The sequence below is a fragment of the Pristis pectinata genome, chromosome 7 (assembly GCF_009764475.1).
Source record: "Pristis pectinata isolate sPriPec2 chromosome 7, sPriPec2.1.pri, whole genome shotgun sequence".
Taxonomy (NCBI): Eukaryota; Metazoa; Chordata; class Chondrichthyes; order Rhinopristiformes; family Pristidae; genus Pristis; species Pristis pectinata.
Genome location: NC_067411.1, coordinates 80,832,702 through 80,847,021, shown reverse-complemented (window position 1 = coordinate 80,847,021; position 14,320 = coordinate 80,832,702). Strand labels below are relative to the sequence as shown.

General features: G+C 39.6%; 1 protein-coding gene across 8 annotated transcripts in view; it reads left to right on the top strand.

Annotated features, from left to right (window-relative positions):
- Nucleotides 1-14,320, top strand: part of znf608 (zinc finger protein 608) — a 77,930-nt gene that overhangs the window by 48,793 nt on the left and 14,817 nt on the right. For all 8 annotated transcript variants that reach the window (XM_052020357.1, XM_052020352.1, XM_052020358.1 and 5 more), the window contains one exon: nucleotides 13,283-13,370. In XM_052020357.1, the coding sequence (XP_051876317.1) occupies nucleotides 13,283-13,370 (88 nt within the window). The remainder of the gene's footprint in view (nucleotides 1-13,282; nucleotides 13,371-14,320) is intronic.

The following is a 14,320-nucleotide window of genomic DNA, read 5'->3' as shown; positions in this document are numbered from 1 at the left end:
ATGATCATTGGGTCAAAAAATCTCTCTGGACCTCACCATGACATGGTTCTCCTAAATGCGATGACATACAGGCCTTCAAGGAGACTGTTTAGTTTTTTTGTAGGTGACATAGATAGGTATCTATTAAATTTGGTGTTTTGGTTGGGCCATAGTAGGCAGTTATTGAGTAAATTATAAACCGATTTGTATATAGTGATTTGTAGTTCTGTAAATTTAATTATTTAAAATGGTCTTCACTGATGGTAACAAAATGGAAAGTGATTAAAATATTTGTTTTTGAATAATCTCCACCAGATTATCATTCTTAGACACATCAAAAATATTTTTAAAACATTTTTTTAAAATCACACTCTTAGCCGCTGTCTTTCTGTGATAGGTTATGGGTGGGTTACAAACAAATGGGTTTCAACAGGGATTTGAACAAATAAAATGACATTTGGAAACTCAGTCACTTTCCACCGGATTGTTGATTATGAACAATGTGGAAATGATTGATTAACGTTTGGCTGGAAATATAACATTCCGTAAATATATTATTTAATCTGTAATTTAAGTCAGATGTGCATATTTTGGAATTTTTTTTATCCTGGATTTGTAGGCTAATTTGAGAATTCCCATGTCTATCAGAGGGCAATAAGCACTTAAACCATCTGTCAAAGTAGATCTTTATACTAACCCATGGAAGTCGACAGTGAAGAATCACAAGGCCCAATTGTATGGGTGCAGGATGTGTTACCTTGAAAAAGGTTAAAAAATTCTCTTTGCTTTGGAAGTTAAGATGGTCTTCTGGAGTTAGCAAGAGACAAGAGTAAATGTAGCTTTCCAAGAACTGCAGAGCCTCAGGGATCCATGGCAATATATGGATGATTGCTTTAACCATACACCTTACAGAAATCCAAGTTGTTTCACCAAGGCTGAGAGTACGGCAGATACAAGAAACTGCAGATTCTGGAATCTGGAGCAACACATACAAAGTGCTGGAGGAACTCAGCAGGTCAGGCAGCATCTATGGAGGGAAATAAACTGTCTACATTTCAGGTCCTGATGAAGGGTCTTGACCTGAAACTTCGACTGTTTATTTCCCTCCATAGATGCTGCCTGACCTGCTGAGTTCCTACAGTATTTTGTGTGAGAATATGGCTGAGATTCTTTGGTCTATAGTACAAGACTAGACTCGTTTCAACCCTATTATCTGTCTGTGCTGTTTCAGGAATGTGATGGTAAATTCAAATCACTAGCCAAGAAATGTACTGCTTCTGGAAGATTCAGCCAGAACTCAGCATTACCTAGAAGATTAGACTAAAGTGGGTTGGACGTGCACAGTGGACAGATGAGAAAAACCTCTATTGCTACAATGGACACCAGCAGAAATCAGAGGGTGGCCTTACAGTCAATGGATAGACATCCTTGATCAAGACTTGTCCAACTAGTTGGCACACAGGAAGAAATGGGAAAGACCTGGTAGCATCCCAATCCACTGATAAGTGTGGTATTGATCTATCATACTTGACCAGTATCTCTAATCCCTGGTTTTTTACTGCTAAAATTAGGGTTAAGTGACTGTTTTGCAAAAAATAATTTTATCTAATTGCATTGTAAAGGTATAAATGCCTCAGACTTATATTGTACTGCCTGTGAACTTGAAGGAGGTGCTGGTAAATAGAGCCAAGTTTTTGAATTGAATATGTGCTCTGTAAGGAAGATAAGCTGTTGATTGTATAATGCTGACACATATTCAGGCAAGTCAATCTGTAACCAGCAAAGTGAAGGCTTTTCTGGGAATGGTGATTTTTCTACTATCCAAGCAAAAGGCGACTTTGCTTCAGTGACTGCTGACAAAGAACCTGTTAACTAACCATACTCCTGGAGAAGTCTATTAGTTGCACTCCATTAGTCTTGTTTACAGAAAAGCACTGGTCTCTAAGCACATGATTGAAGTATTTGTGTTTGAATTATATGCTGAGGATAAAGAACATAGGAATGTAAGGCAGGGACGCAGATAGAGTGAGGCTGGAAGAGCCAGTGCAAAGTATACACACATTATCATTTTCTTATTTAAAAAAACCAGGAAAAACCATTGCATATTGTTCGAAGTAAACTCTGCACAATGTAGACATGCAAATCTGTGCATGGGTGAAAGCTAAAGAAATGTACAGTAGCCGTTTTCAGTTTAAGCCTTTGTTTGAAACCAGAAGTCATGGCTGTCAGTTGGTTTCATCAAGTAGTATCATTTGTGAAAAGTGAATATAGTGAAAAAAAACATTTTAAAACATTATACAACGTATCAGAATTAGCTCTCCAAAATCTCTGCTGCTTTGACTGTTATTCCCCATTTTGACACTTGAGCAAAGCTGTAAGTGCAGACAGCAAATGTTAAAGCACGATGGCAGTGTAAAGAAAAGGGATGAATTTGTATCCTGCCTTTCACATCTTCAGGATGTCCCAAAGCATTTCACTATCAATTAATCACATTTGAAGAGCCCGTCACTGTTGGTACGTAGGTAAACATGGCAACTGACGTATACACAAAGGTCTCACAATTGGCAGTGTGATAAATGACCAGTTAATCTATTTTTTTTCCTCTGGTGGTCTTGGTAAGAAACAACTGTTGGCCAGGACATCTGCAGAATTCTTCTGATGTCATAAGGTCTTGTCCATCCACCTGAAGAAGCAGGTAGAGCCTTGGTTTAAATCTCTGCAGCCAGTGAGCTCTTTCACCATAATTAACACACAGAATGTTTTCGGAAGTGTGGCACACCATTTTTCTTCTAATTTTTTTGGAATGTTAGACTTAAATATGATTTCAAACCTGTGGTTAGCAAGGCGTTGCATTTTAAAAACAAGTTACTTCTTTAGCCATGTTAATAAAGACCTGGTTAAGAGAGTGCTGATTTAGGAAGACAGCAGCTGGGTGCCAAGAGGGCTTATGAATGCTTTTTGTTTTGCTTGGAACTGATTGAAAAAGAGCCTGGGGCTGGCACAAATTGTACAGCATTTTTAAAAAGACATTAATGGGCTTTCAGGCATGTTGGAAGCTATGAACCCTTGTAACGTTGGAACCATAAACAGTTTAGTGTTCCAGAATTTATTTTTGTTAAATAAGGCTTTCAAAAGAAGTCTTATTTAAAAAAAAATGCAACAAAATGCAATAATATTAAGATTGTTGAAGCAACTTGTCTGACTTGTTGGTTTTGAGAGGTTCTTGTGAAGATGCATGATGGGACGGCATCTTTACAAGTGGTTAAAGAGCTAATCGCCTTGTGTCGACTATTACCTTCTCAGAAAAACAATTATATTCACTAAGCACAAATGTGTGAAAATATTACAGTCAGATCGACAAATTAGGAAATATTTTGGAGAAAATAAACTGAAAATATATTTGGATTGTTATTTAGGGTGATAAAACTTCAATCATGGTATGAAAAAGGAACAAAAATTATTAAGCAGAGCATAATATCTGTCTTCCCCTATATTTTAAATATGTGTGTGTGAGTGTGTGCGTGGTGTGTATGTGTGTGTGGTGCGCGCGTGTGTGATGTGTGTGTGTGGCATGTGTGTGTTGTGCATGCGTGTGCATGTGCATGTGTGTGCATGTATGTGTGTTTGTATTTGAATGTATTTGGAAGCCACTGAGATACCAACTTATGTGAATTGTGTGAGTGTCAATGAGAAAGAAGGGATTCAGCTCCTGGCAGTCGGGCTTTGGTCATTAACAGCGCAAAATCTTTTGCAATAAACCATGTCAGTGATCTTGTAATTAATGACATGGCAGGAAGTAACCATGACAGAGGAGATGTAAACCTGACATGTGAATGTTCATGATAATTGATGTGCAGCAGCGTAGAAGGGTAGCAGCAAGGGAAAGCTGGAGGAAAGCACAGTCATGGTTTCCACTGCTACAGAGTGGAGGTGGAGGTAGCTTTTGGCATGCTACCAGTTCCCACTCCTCCAAGGAACACAATGAAGCTTATTAATATGGATAGGATATTGATATTCAATTGTGCGTGTGATTTGTGATTTACAGAGAGTGGAAGTCCTTGAAGAGAAGTTTAAAGGTCAGCTCATGGGATTAATCAAAAGGCTTTCTGAATTTGAAATGAAAGAACATGACTGTTGGTAAAGGGCTTGAACTGGATAGAGATCAGACTAAAACTATTAAGAGGCAGAGGTCTAATTTCAGTGTGGCATTTATCAAAAGTTTTGAGGAACACAAAAAATACTATTGTGAGGTGCCTTTGCAATATAACTTCATTTTAAAAATCATGTACTTATCTTCTGATTTATGAGGTTCCTGTGTTTTATCATGCCCCAGCAGTTTGTAGTTCAGAGTTCTGTTCCAGAACTTCATGGCTTGAGTGTCAGTCATTCCCAAGAACTGGACAATGCATTTGGAAGATGGTGTAATTTGAACAACATTTTCAGTTTCAACTCTGGGGGCAGTTGCCAAAAAGGGGTGGTTAATATGTAAAGAAACTTCAATGGCTGTCAATCAAGAGGAATAGAAAGAATTCACAACTTATTTTTCATTTGTCCTTAATGTGACCATTTTTGCCAATTAAGAATTGGTAACGTTTGTAATCCATGACAAAAATGCATACCATGGCATCCCAATTTCCATTTTCAAAGCTCAAATCCATGTTTTCATTGACTTGCACATATTTCACATTGCTGATACTGGGGGAATTTTGATTTATGCATTATTCACAAGATCTGAATGATACAATGGCTCTTTCCAAACCTCTAGACCAGCAAAATTCAAAAGGAGCAATCTAGCAAGTATAACTGGATTGCTTGAACTATTGAGTGCTGGATTAGCACAGTTCAGGGATCATGCATAGCTGCAGGCTGAAGGTTAGGCTCCTAAAGATATAGTCTCTATCTGTATCCTTCTCAACCCAACAACCCTCTACCTCCATTTCAGTTCTCTCCTTTTATGTACCCTGGTCTGAAGGCTCAACGCTGCTTAGTTATGAACGCACATGTTCTGGCAGTGCTTGTTGCGATACTCCATGCTTTAGATCTGGTGCGCAATCCAGCTGGGACGGTTTCACAGCCAAGCCTGACTCCATGGTTGGCTGGTAGTTGTGTGAGAGTATCTGCAATGAGAGGTCACTGTAAACCCATTAGAAACTGGAACCCTGGCCATTGTATTCTTTCCAGCTCAATGATTTTGAGGTCAATCATAGCAACCCGCCTGACTGAAACAACTGTGTATCTGAAGCTTTACAGGACTGCTTGAAACATCCAGGTTACCTGTTCACTCGACTCATTTTGTGTTTGTGAAACCTTGCAGTGGCAACCACATTAGCCAATAAAATAACTGAAAACACTTGAAAAAGGGTTGAATCTATGGTTGAAAAGCACTTCAGGACATACTAAAGAAATTAGAAGAACCATGTAAATTAAAGCTCATATATTTGTTAAAGAAAACATGATGTGGTGCAAATTGTTAAACACAATGTAGACATTCTGCCAAATGTGCTTGTCTTATACCTATCAGGGATCCAAAGTTAATTTTCAGTGCTGACACACAAGCTGTATTTTAAAGTTGTGGGTAAATTGGAGCTGTGATTGTGGGTTTGTCGAGATAAGGTAATCGAGTGATTAGGGATTGCAGATCTTGTAGCTGAAAGGAATGATTTAACTTGGATCTTATCTGAACATGCAGTAAATTTCTTAACATTGTTTCCAGGCTTCAGCCCCACCCCACAGAATAATTGGCTGCAAGTGCATGCATTGGGAGACCAGTAGGGTTTCCAAGGCCTTTTGTATTGTGTTGGCTATCTGTTCATACTTGCCTTTTTGCTTTAAGCAATGAATATGCCTGAATGTACTTTTTTTATAAGGACAGCAATGATTTTTTTTGGATCAATACTACACATCATGCAGCAGAACAAAGGCTGCAGAGATGTGACAGTGATGGAAATCTTGGTGCATTGGAACACACAGTCCCCAGTGGCATACACTTTTCCTTTTTGAGCTGGAGTTTGTTTCAGTGGATAGTGTTCTCTGTAGCCAAGAACAAGTATCATTTGATAATAACTGATAAAAATGGGGAGGGTTGACAGTTAACAAATGTTGCTTTGGTGGCTAGTGGCAATTTTTCAGTTGCGTACACCATGTAAATGTATAAGAGACAGGTGGGGACTTTGGTGAATGCTGCCTTTTTAAAAGAGATCTGTTGATTGTCCTGGAGGGCTATAAATATTGCAATTTTTTTTAGAATTTAAGGATAGTAGGAAATATTGGTTAAATAAGTAGCCGGTGTACTGACCAGAAGTGAGAGGTCACTGCTTTGGGTTTTTGAGTACTTGTTGAGATTTGAGCTTGTTTTCCCTTGCTGCTTTTCTGATGAAGATATTGACTTTGCTCTGATATTATCTCCCTTTGCTATTCAGCTCAAGTAAATAGTATTCAACTGTACTGGCAGACTTTTTGATAGCTGATGACATCACACTCCACATAAACACACAATGCACTTTTAGCTGAAAACACTGAATATCACTCATGATCAGGAAAGTCACCAGTTAATATCTCCTCTTCTGAACCAAAAAACATTGAGCTCTGGGACTTAACTTGTGACCTAAAGCTGTCTAGTTAACATTGTGAAACCCTTGTCCTGATTGTGAACAAAATACTAACATTCATTTATCTCTTGCAACCCTTTTAGAATGTCCCAAAGCACTTTACAGCTAATTAAATATTTTTGGTCACTGTTGTAAGAAGAGCAGCAGACAATTTGCACTCAACGAGCTCCCAAAATCAGTAAGCCAAGAATCTGTTTCAGAAATATCGATTGAGGAATGGGTCACCAGTGATAGCTCCCAGGATCTTCTTCAAACAACCTTCTTTTGACAGAAGCATTTTCAACCCAAAACTGTTTCTTTTTCCGCAGATGCTGATGTGCTGAGTGTTTCCAGCATTTTTTGTTTTGTTTTTTATTAAACACCCACCTGAGAGAAAAGAAGAGTTTTTATCATCACATCCCAAGGTTAGCACCTACTCCAGTGCAGTACTCCGTCACAAGCCTCAATTTCTGTGTTTAGTTTTCTAACATAAGAGTTAATCTCAGAACCTTCCGACACAGTAGGAGTGCTGTCAGCCAAGCCACAGCTGACACACTGTACTGCTGGTGAAGTTTGCTGGGCTCTCCAGGATGTTGTCTTGTAATCACAGTGCAGCCCTTCCCTTGGTACGTACATCTGGACACTTAAAGGCTCTTGTTGTTGGTTTCATAAGAACCTGCAGATGTGTGGAGTAGGAATCCTCTTGTTTCCATTGAAAAGCACCCAAATTACCTGAATGCCAAAATGCTGCATGATTCTGAAATTTTAACTCAAAGAATGTTTGATCACTGGGTAAATAGTTTTAAATTGCACAATCATTTCTCAATACTTTAATCACACATGAAAAAAATTTGTGGCAAATTGAACTTATTTTTTCATTTGCTAAAGCATGGGGTTCAATTCCATCATAACTAAATGTTTACAGTGTTGCATTATTCTTAAATCTTCCTTTTCCATTTTGCTGCACTAACAAATGTAGTTATGAGACAGTCAGTAATAATCCAGCAGCATTTATCTACCCCTTCACAAAAGACAAATGGTAGAGTCAGCCCTACAATTTATGGCACAACGTGCTCCAGAGCATAAAGTGTTTCATTCTCTTTCTCCTTGTGCAGTTGCCCTCCACTGTACTGCAACATGTTATTTGTACAGATAAGCTTTGTCCTTCACATTACAAGGGCTTACTAATCACCATTTGTACTCAAGGTAGTTTGTCGCTGAGTGATAACTGGTGATTCTCTGACCAAAGGATTTGGACAATCCAGCAGAATTACTTCTAACAGTGCAGTGCTTTGATAAGGTATGGTACTCAGAGAACCACCAATCATATGAGACATAAGGCAGCCATCTGTACCTAGCTTTCACCATCTTTACAGGATGCAGACTTCCCTCTTGTGCACTCAGTTTTTAAGTAATTGGGGTGGCTGTAAGGAAGATCAGGCGGGGAGGATCACAGACTTGGTTGTGCTTATTCCAGTTGTGCAATCTCCCTGCTCAATTTTCTGCTACGCATTCTTCCCAGGCATTTATTTAACAGTCTTATGCAAAACAGCAATATATGCATTATTGTAAGTAAACATTGCTGGCACATTGGTAGTATAGCAGAGTTGACGTAAGGCAGCAGGTCATAATATCATATGAATGTGCTTTTTGTATGATATTTCCAATGCGCTACTTTTCCAAATATCACCGACTGTAACCACCAATATGGCTGCTTTTAAGAATGGTAGAGCACAAAATGCTAACTCCCAAATTCCACAGCAATTTCAGAATTACTGCAACCAAGTAGCTCCCAAACTACTTGTTCCACCTTGCAACAAAGTTTCCCAACATTTTGTTGAGGACAAATGACCCAGAATCGAACTTTCCTGGCCCTCCATAAGATCTGATGTTTAGTGGGCAGAAACTATATGTATGGCTGGATTGTGGAAGAAAGGCTAAAGTGGGGGGGGGGGGGGGTATATTTGCACTAAAGGGTGAGGTTCAATTGGGGTGGGTGATTCGAAGTGCTGCTGCCACTTATTTCTAGACTTGGGCAATGCTGCTAGACCTTCAACCATATTTTAGATGTAATGCTCATATTCTAAACCCTTACACTTATATCCATTAGCTTCAAAAAGCAAGTGGAAGGATGCAGTTTATACCTAGTTTGAAACCACACCAGGTTACACTCTCTGCAGTGTCAAATAAAGGGTACCACACCATGTGAAGACAAAGAAAAGATCCTCAAGGATGTTGCCTGGATTGGAGGGCTTGAGTTATCAGGAGAGATTGGATTGGCTAAGTCTGTTGTTCCTGGAGTGAAGGAAGCCGAGAGGTGACGTGATTGACTTGTATAAAATTATGAGAGGCATAGAGGGAGCCAGTACCTTTTCCCCATGATAAGGGGGTCTAAAACTAGAGAGCATAGGTATAAGGTGAGAGGGAGGAGGTGTAAAGGGGATCTGAGGGATAAATGTTTCACACATGGAGTAGCTGGTATCTGGAATGAATTTCCAGAAGCAGGAACAGAAACAACATTTAAGAGGCATCTTGACAGGTACTTGAATGAACAAGGCAGAGAGGGAAGTGCGATTAGTAAAGATAGGCATGATGGTCAGCATAGATGCAGTGGGCCGAAGGTCCTGATTTTATGCTCTGCAGCTCTGTGACTCCATGACATCTCCAAGGAGTCATGCTGGGCCCTCCATCCAAACTTAGACCGGAGCAGTAGCACAAGAGCAAAATCAATCACTTTAATGCCCTGAGAGTAAAGAGTTGCTGCAGCTGCTTCTCACCATTGTGTAGCTATCCCCAAATCCACTCATGTTATTACTTGTGAAACCTCACACAGCCGCCTCTCCCAGGTAGTGCAGTTCCCTGGGGCTTGGAATATTGTCCAAAACAAAATGCCTAGCCGGCCTTTTGAAGCAGGTTTGCTTTAATAAAGGAAAGAAAGACTTGCAATTATAAAGCGACTTAGTGCTTTACAGCCAATGAAGTGCTTTTGAAGTGTAGTCACTGCTGCAATGTAGGCTGCATTAAGCAGCAGGAAATATGTTGCTCTTTTGTACTGCAGAACAATGTTTTCAAATCTTTCCACTATCCCAACGGTGGCCAGGTCAGACCTGTGAGAGATTGCTCCTTGTTAGTTGCCTCTGGCTGCACCTTATTCTTCCTTCTTAGGCAGTCCCTTGGGGTGGAGGATGACTTGTTTCCATTCCCATCCTGTGGTTTAGGTGATTGATGGGTCCCATTCCTTATTACACCACCTGCATTAAAAAGCTGCTTTAACAATGTATACTGCAAAATGATGATTGAAGGGAAAATATAAGAAAAAAGTAAGAGCTGGACTGTGCATGCTCTTAATTCTTTTACAATATTAAAACTTTTAACTGGAAGTGTCCATCAAACTCACCCACTGCCTGTTTACTTAGGAATTTAGTACTGTGAGCAGAAGCTTCACTGTTCATTCAGCACAGATATCTCCACACATTTAAAAAAAAGCTTTAATCTAAAAATAAACCTCGATTTTCCTGCAGTGAATTTTACTGGGGTTTTTCCACATACGAAAAATTCTGCAAGTTCTCACCTTGTGTTCAGATATTACCTCGTGCAGTCCATCACTAGAGAAAAACATGTTTTTGTAGTCAGTTCATGTTTGCCTTTAAGAAAGCAGGACAGACTTGGCAGTCTGCACTTTTCCATAAAGCTTTATTTGTCTTGACATTATCTAAATACTGAGAAGCATTTACGGTTGTTTGGTCTGCAAGCAACTAAAGGATTCTTTACTGCGCTGGACTGCTAAATTTGTCAGAGGTAACAGATTGAAAGTGTTGAGTGGAGCTCTGACAGGGCCTCAGTGTGCCGTGTTCATGGCTGTAATTTAACAGTGTAATTTTTTATGAGTCCTGTGGTTAAGAAGGCATGGCGCTTCGCGGCATGCTTCACTAAACCCCTAGCAGTTTAAGGAAAAGGTCAGAGGCTGTTTACGTGAGGATGTTTGGAATTCCGAGGCTGGCACCACTCCTCCGACAATAAGTTGCTGCTCCGCTGGTTTCTACAGAAAATCTTCGATTTGGATAAGGTGCTGGCTTGCGACCTGGGTGTTGATTTATCGTTAGCTGCGACTATGAGAGAAAAGGTTAATTTGATTCACAGTTCTTGGCAGCAGTTCCAATTGATCAAGCCTTTTTTTTCTCCTTCTCTGGTCGATTGAACTATCAACCATTAGACTCATGTTTGATGCAATTCCAGGAGGGACAGGCTGGCCTTTATGTCAGGAGCGAACATTGCCATTTTTTTAAAGAGCAAGGATTCCTTTGCTGAGCCCCCATTTGAATTCTTTTAAGCCATTGGAAACATTTTTCTTTTGCTTATGGTGCTGCAGTATTTTCTTTCATGCACCCATCTCTTTCAAGAAACCTTTTTCTTTGTGTTCTGTGCTGCAGAGCTGAGAAAGGACCAATCAGCTTGCAGTGCTCCCAGCAGGAGCGAGCCAATGAAGTGGCAGCTTTGGTTTGGCAATGCGTAACCCTGAAGGGAGATGCTTAAACAAAGGCTTTCACTGCAGACAAATGTTAAGTGTCTTCACTGGTCTTTCGTCTTCACAATTTTATTGCCCCGGCTCTTGAATGGGCTTGCTTGTCCCTTTCTCTTTTCCTAAAAAAAAATTCTAAAGCTTTTTTTAAAGGAAATTTTAATTATACATTTATGTTTAGCTTTCTTTCTTTTGCCACAGCTGCACTACTGCAGTTAGTTGTGACTGGATCTAGCAATCTCTTTCTGGGATGGGTCGAGAGAGAAGAAAAAAACCCTCTGGCGATACAAATGCATTAGTGATGTAAATATTGTTGATATGTTCAAGAATTTAACACAGCTGAAAGATCTGTGTTACCCTGGGTTGCACTGTGAAAGGACGTGAAAACCAGCTGATATGAGAATCCCATCATTTCATGGATATTCCAGATGGGATATTTATTGTTTATTTGGGGGAGGGCAGTTGCAGAAAAGCTGATCACTGACACATTATCAGTGGATTGTTTTGTAGCTGCATCATTTCCTCATCCAGTAAAATCCACCAGTGTCACTTAAGAATAAAACACTACTGTGTTTAGATTCCTCCCCACAGTAGCATTTTGTCAGCCCTCAAGGGAATTAAGCTACAGGTTTGTTCTGTTTATAGGTCCTTGGGGAGCTGGGTTAGTGAAGGTTCCTTCCTTCTATGTGGCTGGCAGGATGTTTTGTGGTTTTATTCAGTGTGGATGGAGTTGTTGATAATTGAAGGGTGTGAAGGTAACAGGCTTTGACGTACATCCTGACAAAATATCTACAGAGAAGATCTGGAAGTTCAAAATTTCTGTTTTGAAACAGGCAAATTAATTCACATTTCTCACTATAAATTAAATGCAGCACAATGCGTTGTCAGTATTTTTAAAAACAAAAAAAAACTCAGCAGGTCGAGCAGCATCTATGGGAGGAAAGGAATTGCCAATGTTTCGGTCAAGACCCTAGACCAGGACAAATCAAGGAAATCCCTTTCCCCCCACAGCCGCTGCTGGACCTGCTGAGTTCCTCCAGCAATTTGTTCATTGCTCCAGATTCCAGCATCTGCTGTCTCTTGTGTCTCCATTTTTTAAAAACAAATTTTCCCACATATTTCTGAAAGTATGAAAAAACTGATGTGAATAGAATTGGCCCTTGAATGAAGAGTTATCTCTCTCCAGTAATTCCTGGGGGGAAGAAATTATCATTGTGTAGTGAAGGGAATGTGAGAAATAAACCATAATAGCGATGATGTGTAATTCTAACTGATTAGACAAAAAAAGCCCGCAGTCAGTTTTACTGCAGGACAGCCATTGTATACTTTGTACACTACAGTAAAAACAGCAGGAGAAGGATAAGGGATTTGTATAAAATTACTCACGTTAACCAAGATTACGTGTAGGATAGCTAATGGATAAAAGCTAATTTTGGAGAATAACTTGAATAATGATTTTTGTTCTGTTGAGTGCTATTTAATCACTTTCCCTGAATTATATATAATGGTGCTCACCACATTCATATTTAAAATCTTAGTTTGAAGATTGTTATTTTGTTTCATCCGGCAGGTACTAGTAATTTGTGCATAAGATGCTTTCAAATCATTTTACAGCAGAAGTAATTCCATTGATTTTTATTATGGGGAAAAAAAACCTTTGTCTGGCAGGATTTCACTGGCTGAATCAAGGAGCCGTGAATGAGAGCTTTGAGAAGCAGTTTGATTGACTGATGTAAATCTCTGAAAAGGAGAAGTATTTGGCTTTCCCTCCTCAATCACTACCAACGTCCCCCACCCCTCTCCCCACTACCTCACCTTCCAATTCAGCAAAAACTGAAAGAAGTTCACAGATTACCCACAGCCAGTTCAGCTTTTTAGTTCTGTAGACTGGTTCAGTGTGTGCTGGCAGCTTGCCAAGCAAAAGCAATTACATGTAATAATAGCAAAAATTAAGAGGTGAGTGTTGCCGTTTTACAGCAGGACGTGGCAAGAACCGTTTCCTTCTGTCAGCCGTATCTCGATTACACACTAAAAAAAACAATTTCCTGTGGTCTTGACTTGAGGTCAGTGAAGCCAGAAAAAGGAAGAATGCAAAGCCACAGCCTTGGAAAACAAATGTGCGTTAAGTGTGCTTTGAGGGATGAGATAAATGGATTGTAAATATGAGTGATTTTTAAAATTTTTTTTTATATTGCAGGTGTCCTGGTGGTAAATGTGACCTGGCGAAATAAGACCTATGTAGGCACACTATTGGACTGCACAAAGCATGACTGGGCTCCTCCAAGGTAAGCCCACATTGTGTGTGTTTAAGGTCTTGCTGTAATTCAGGATAATGTTGGATGATTTCTAATTTATGTGTAGAAGAACGTGAAATAAATACGATTTGGAAAAAAACTGCTTCACAGAAAATACACCAAATGGGGCAAAATATGCTCTGCATTCATTTAGATATTTTTTCTGGTTTTCTGAGTGCATGTTACCAGACATGTGTTCCTAGAATCATCAATAAGTAGAGAAAGGATGTTTGGTACATCTTAACAACGTAGGGAGGCAATTCATCCCACTGAGTTCCTTTTCCATTGGAACCTCTGATCACCCTGTTACATAATCTAACTGCCTTTATAATGATGACTTTTAATTCCACTGCTTCCTGAAAGATCTTTGCATTTTAAATAAAACATAGTTGTACATGTTTCTTTGCTTAGTTTGTACTTTTGTCTCCCTGTTGAGTTGTGGTGGTGCACAAAGGTGTGCTCAAGATTATTCTCTTTGATTCTTTAGATATCCCTCTGTGGTCTCCTTCCATTTTCCTACATTGAAGATTGATTAGTCTAGGATTTTTCCGAAATATCTCATGACTTAGCCCTCTGAGTCTACCATGTGGATTTGTGGCTCTTAGTCTCAAGTGTCAGTGACTGGGCACAGTACACATGGTGCAGCCTGACCAGAGCACTGTACAGTTCAGCACGTTAGTCCCTGAAGAATATTCTATCAATTCAACAACACAGCTTGCTAGGCGTTTTGACTGTCGGATCGCATTGATTGTCTCTGATCAATCTCTACTAGTTCAGCACCACGTATGGCTTCCAGTTTAACAGCAGCAGTCAAAGTGTATTGCACTTTTACTTTCTGAGGCACTCCCAATGTTGAAATTAGCCAAACTCGTTTGATGCAGGAATTTAACAGCAACAGAGAGATCATTCACTGTTCCATCTGGACTGGGTTTGGATCCAGT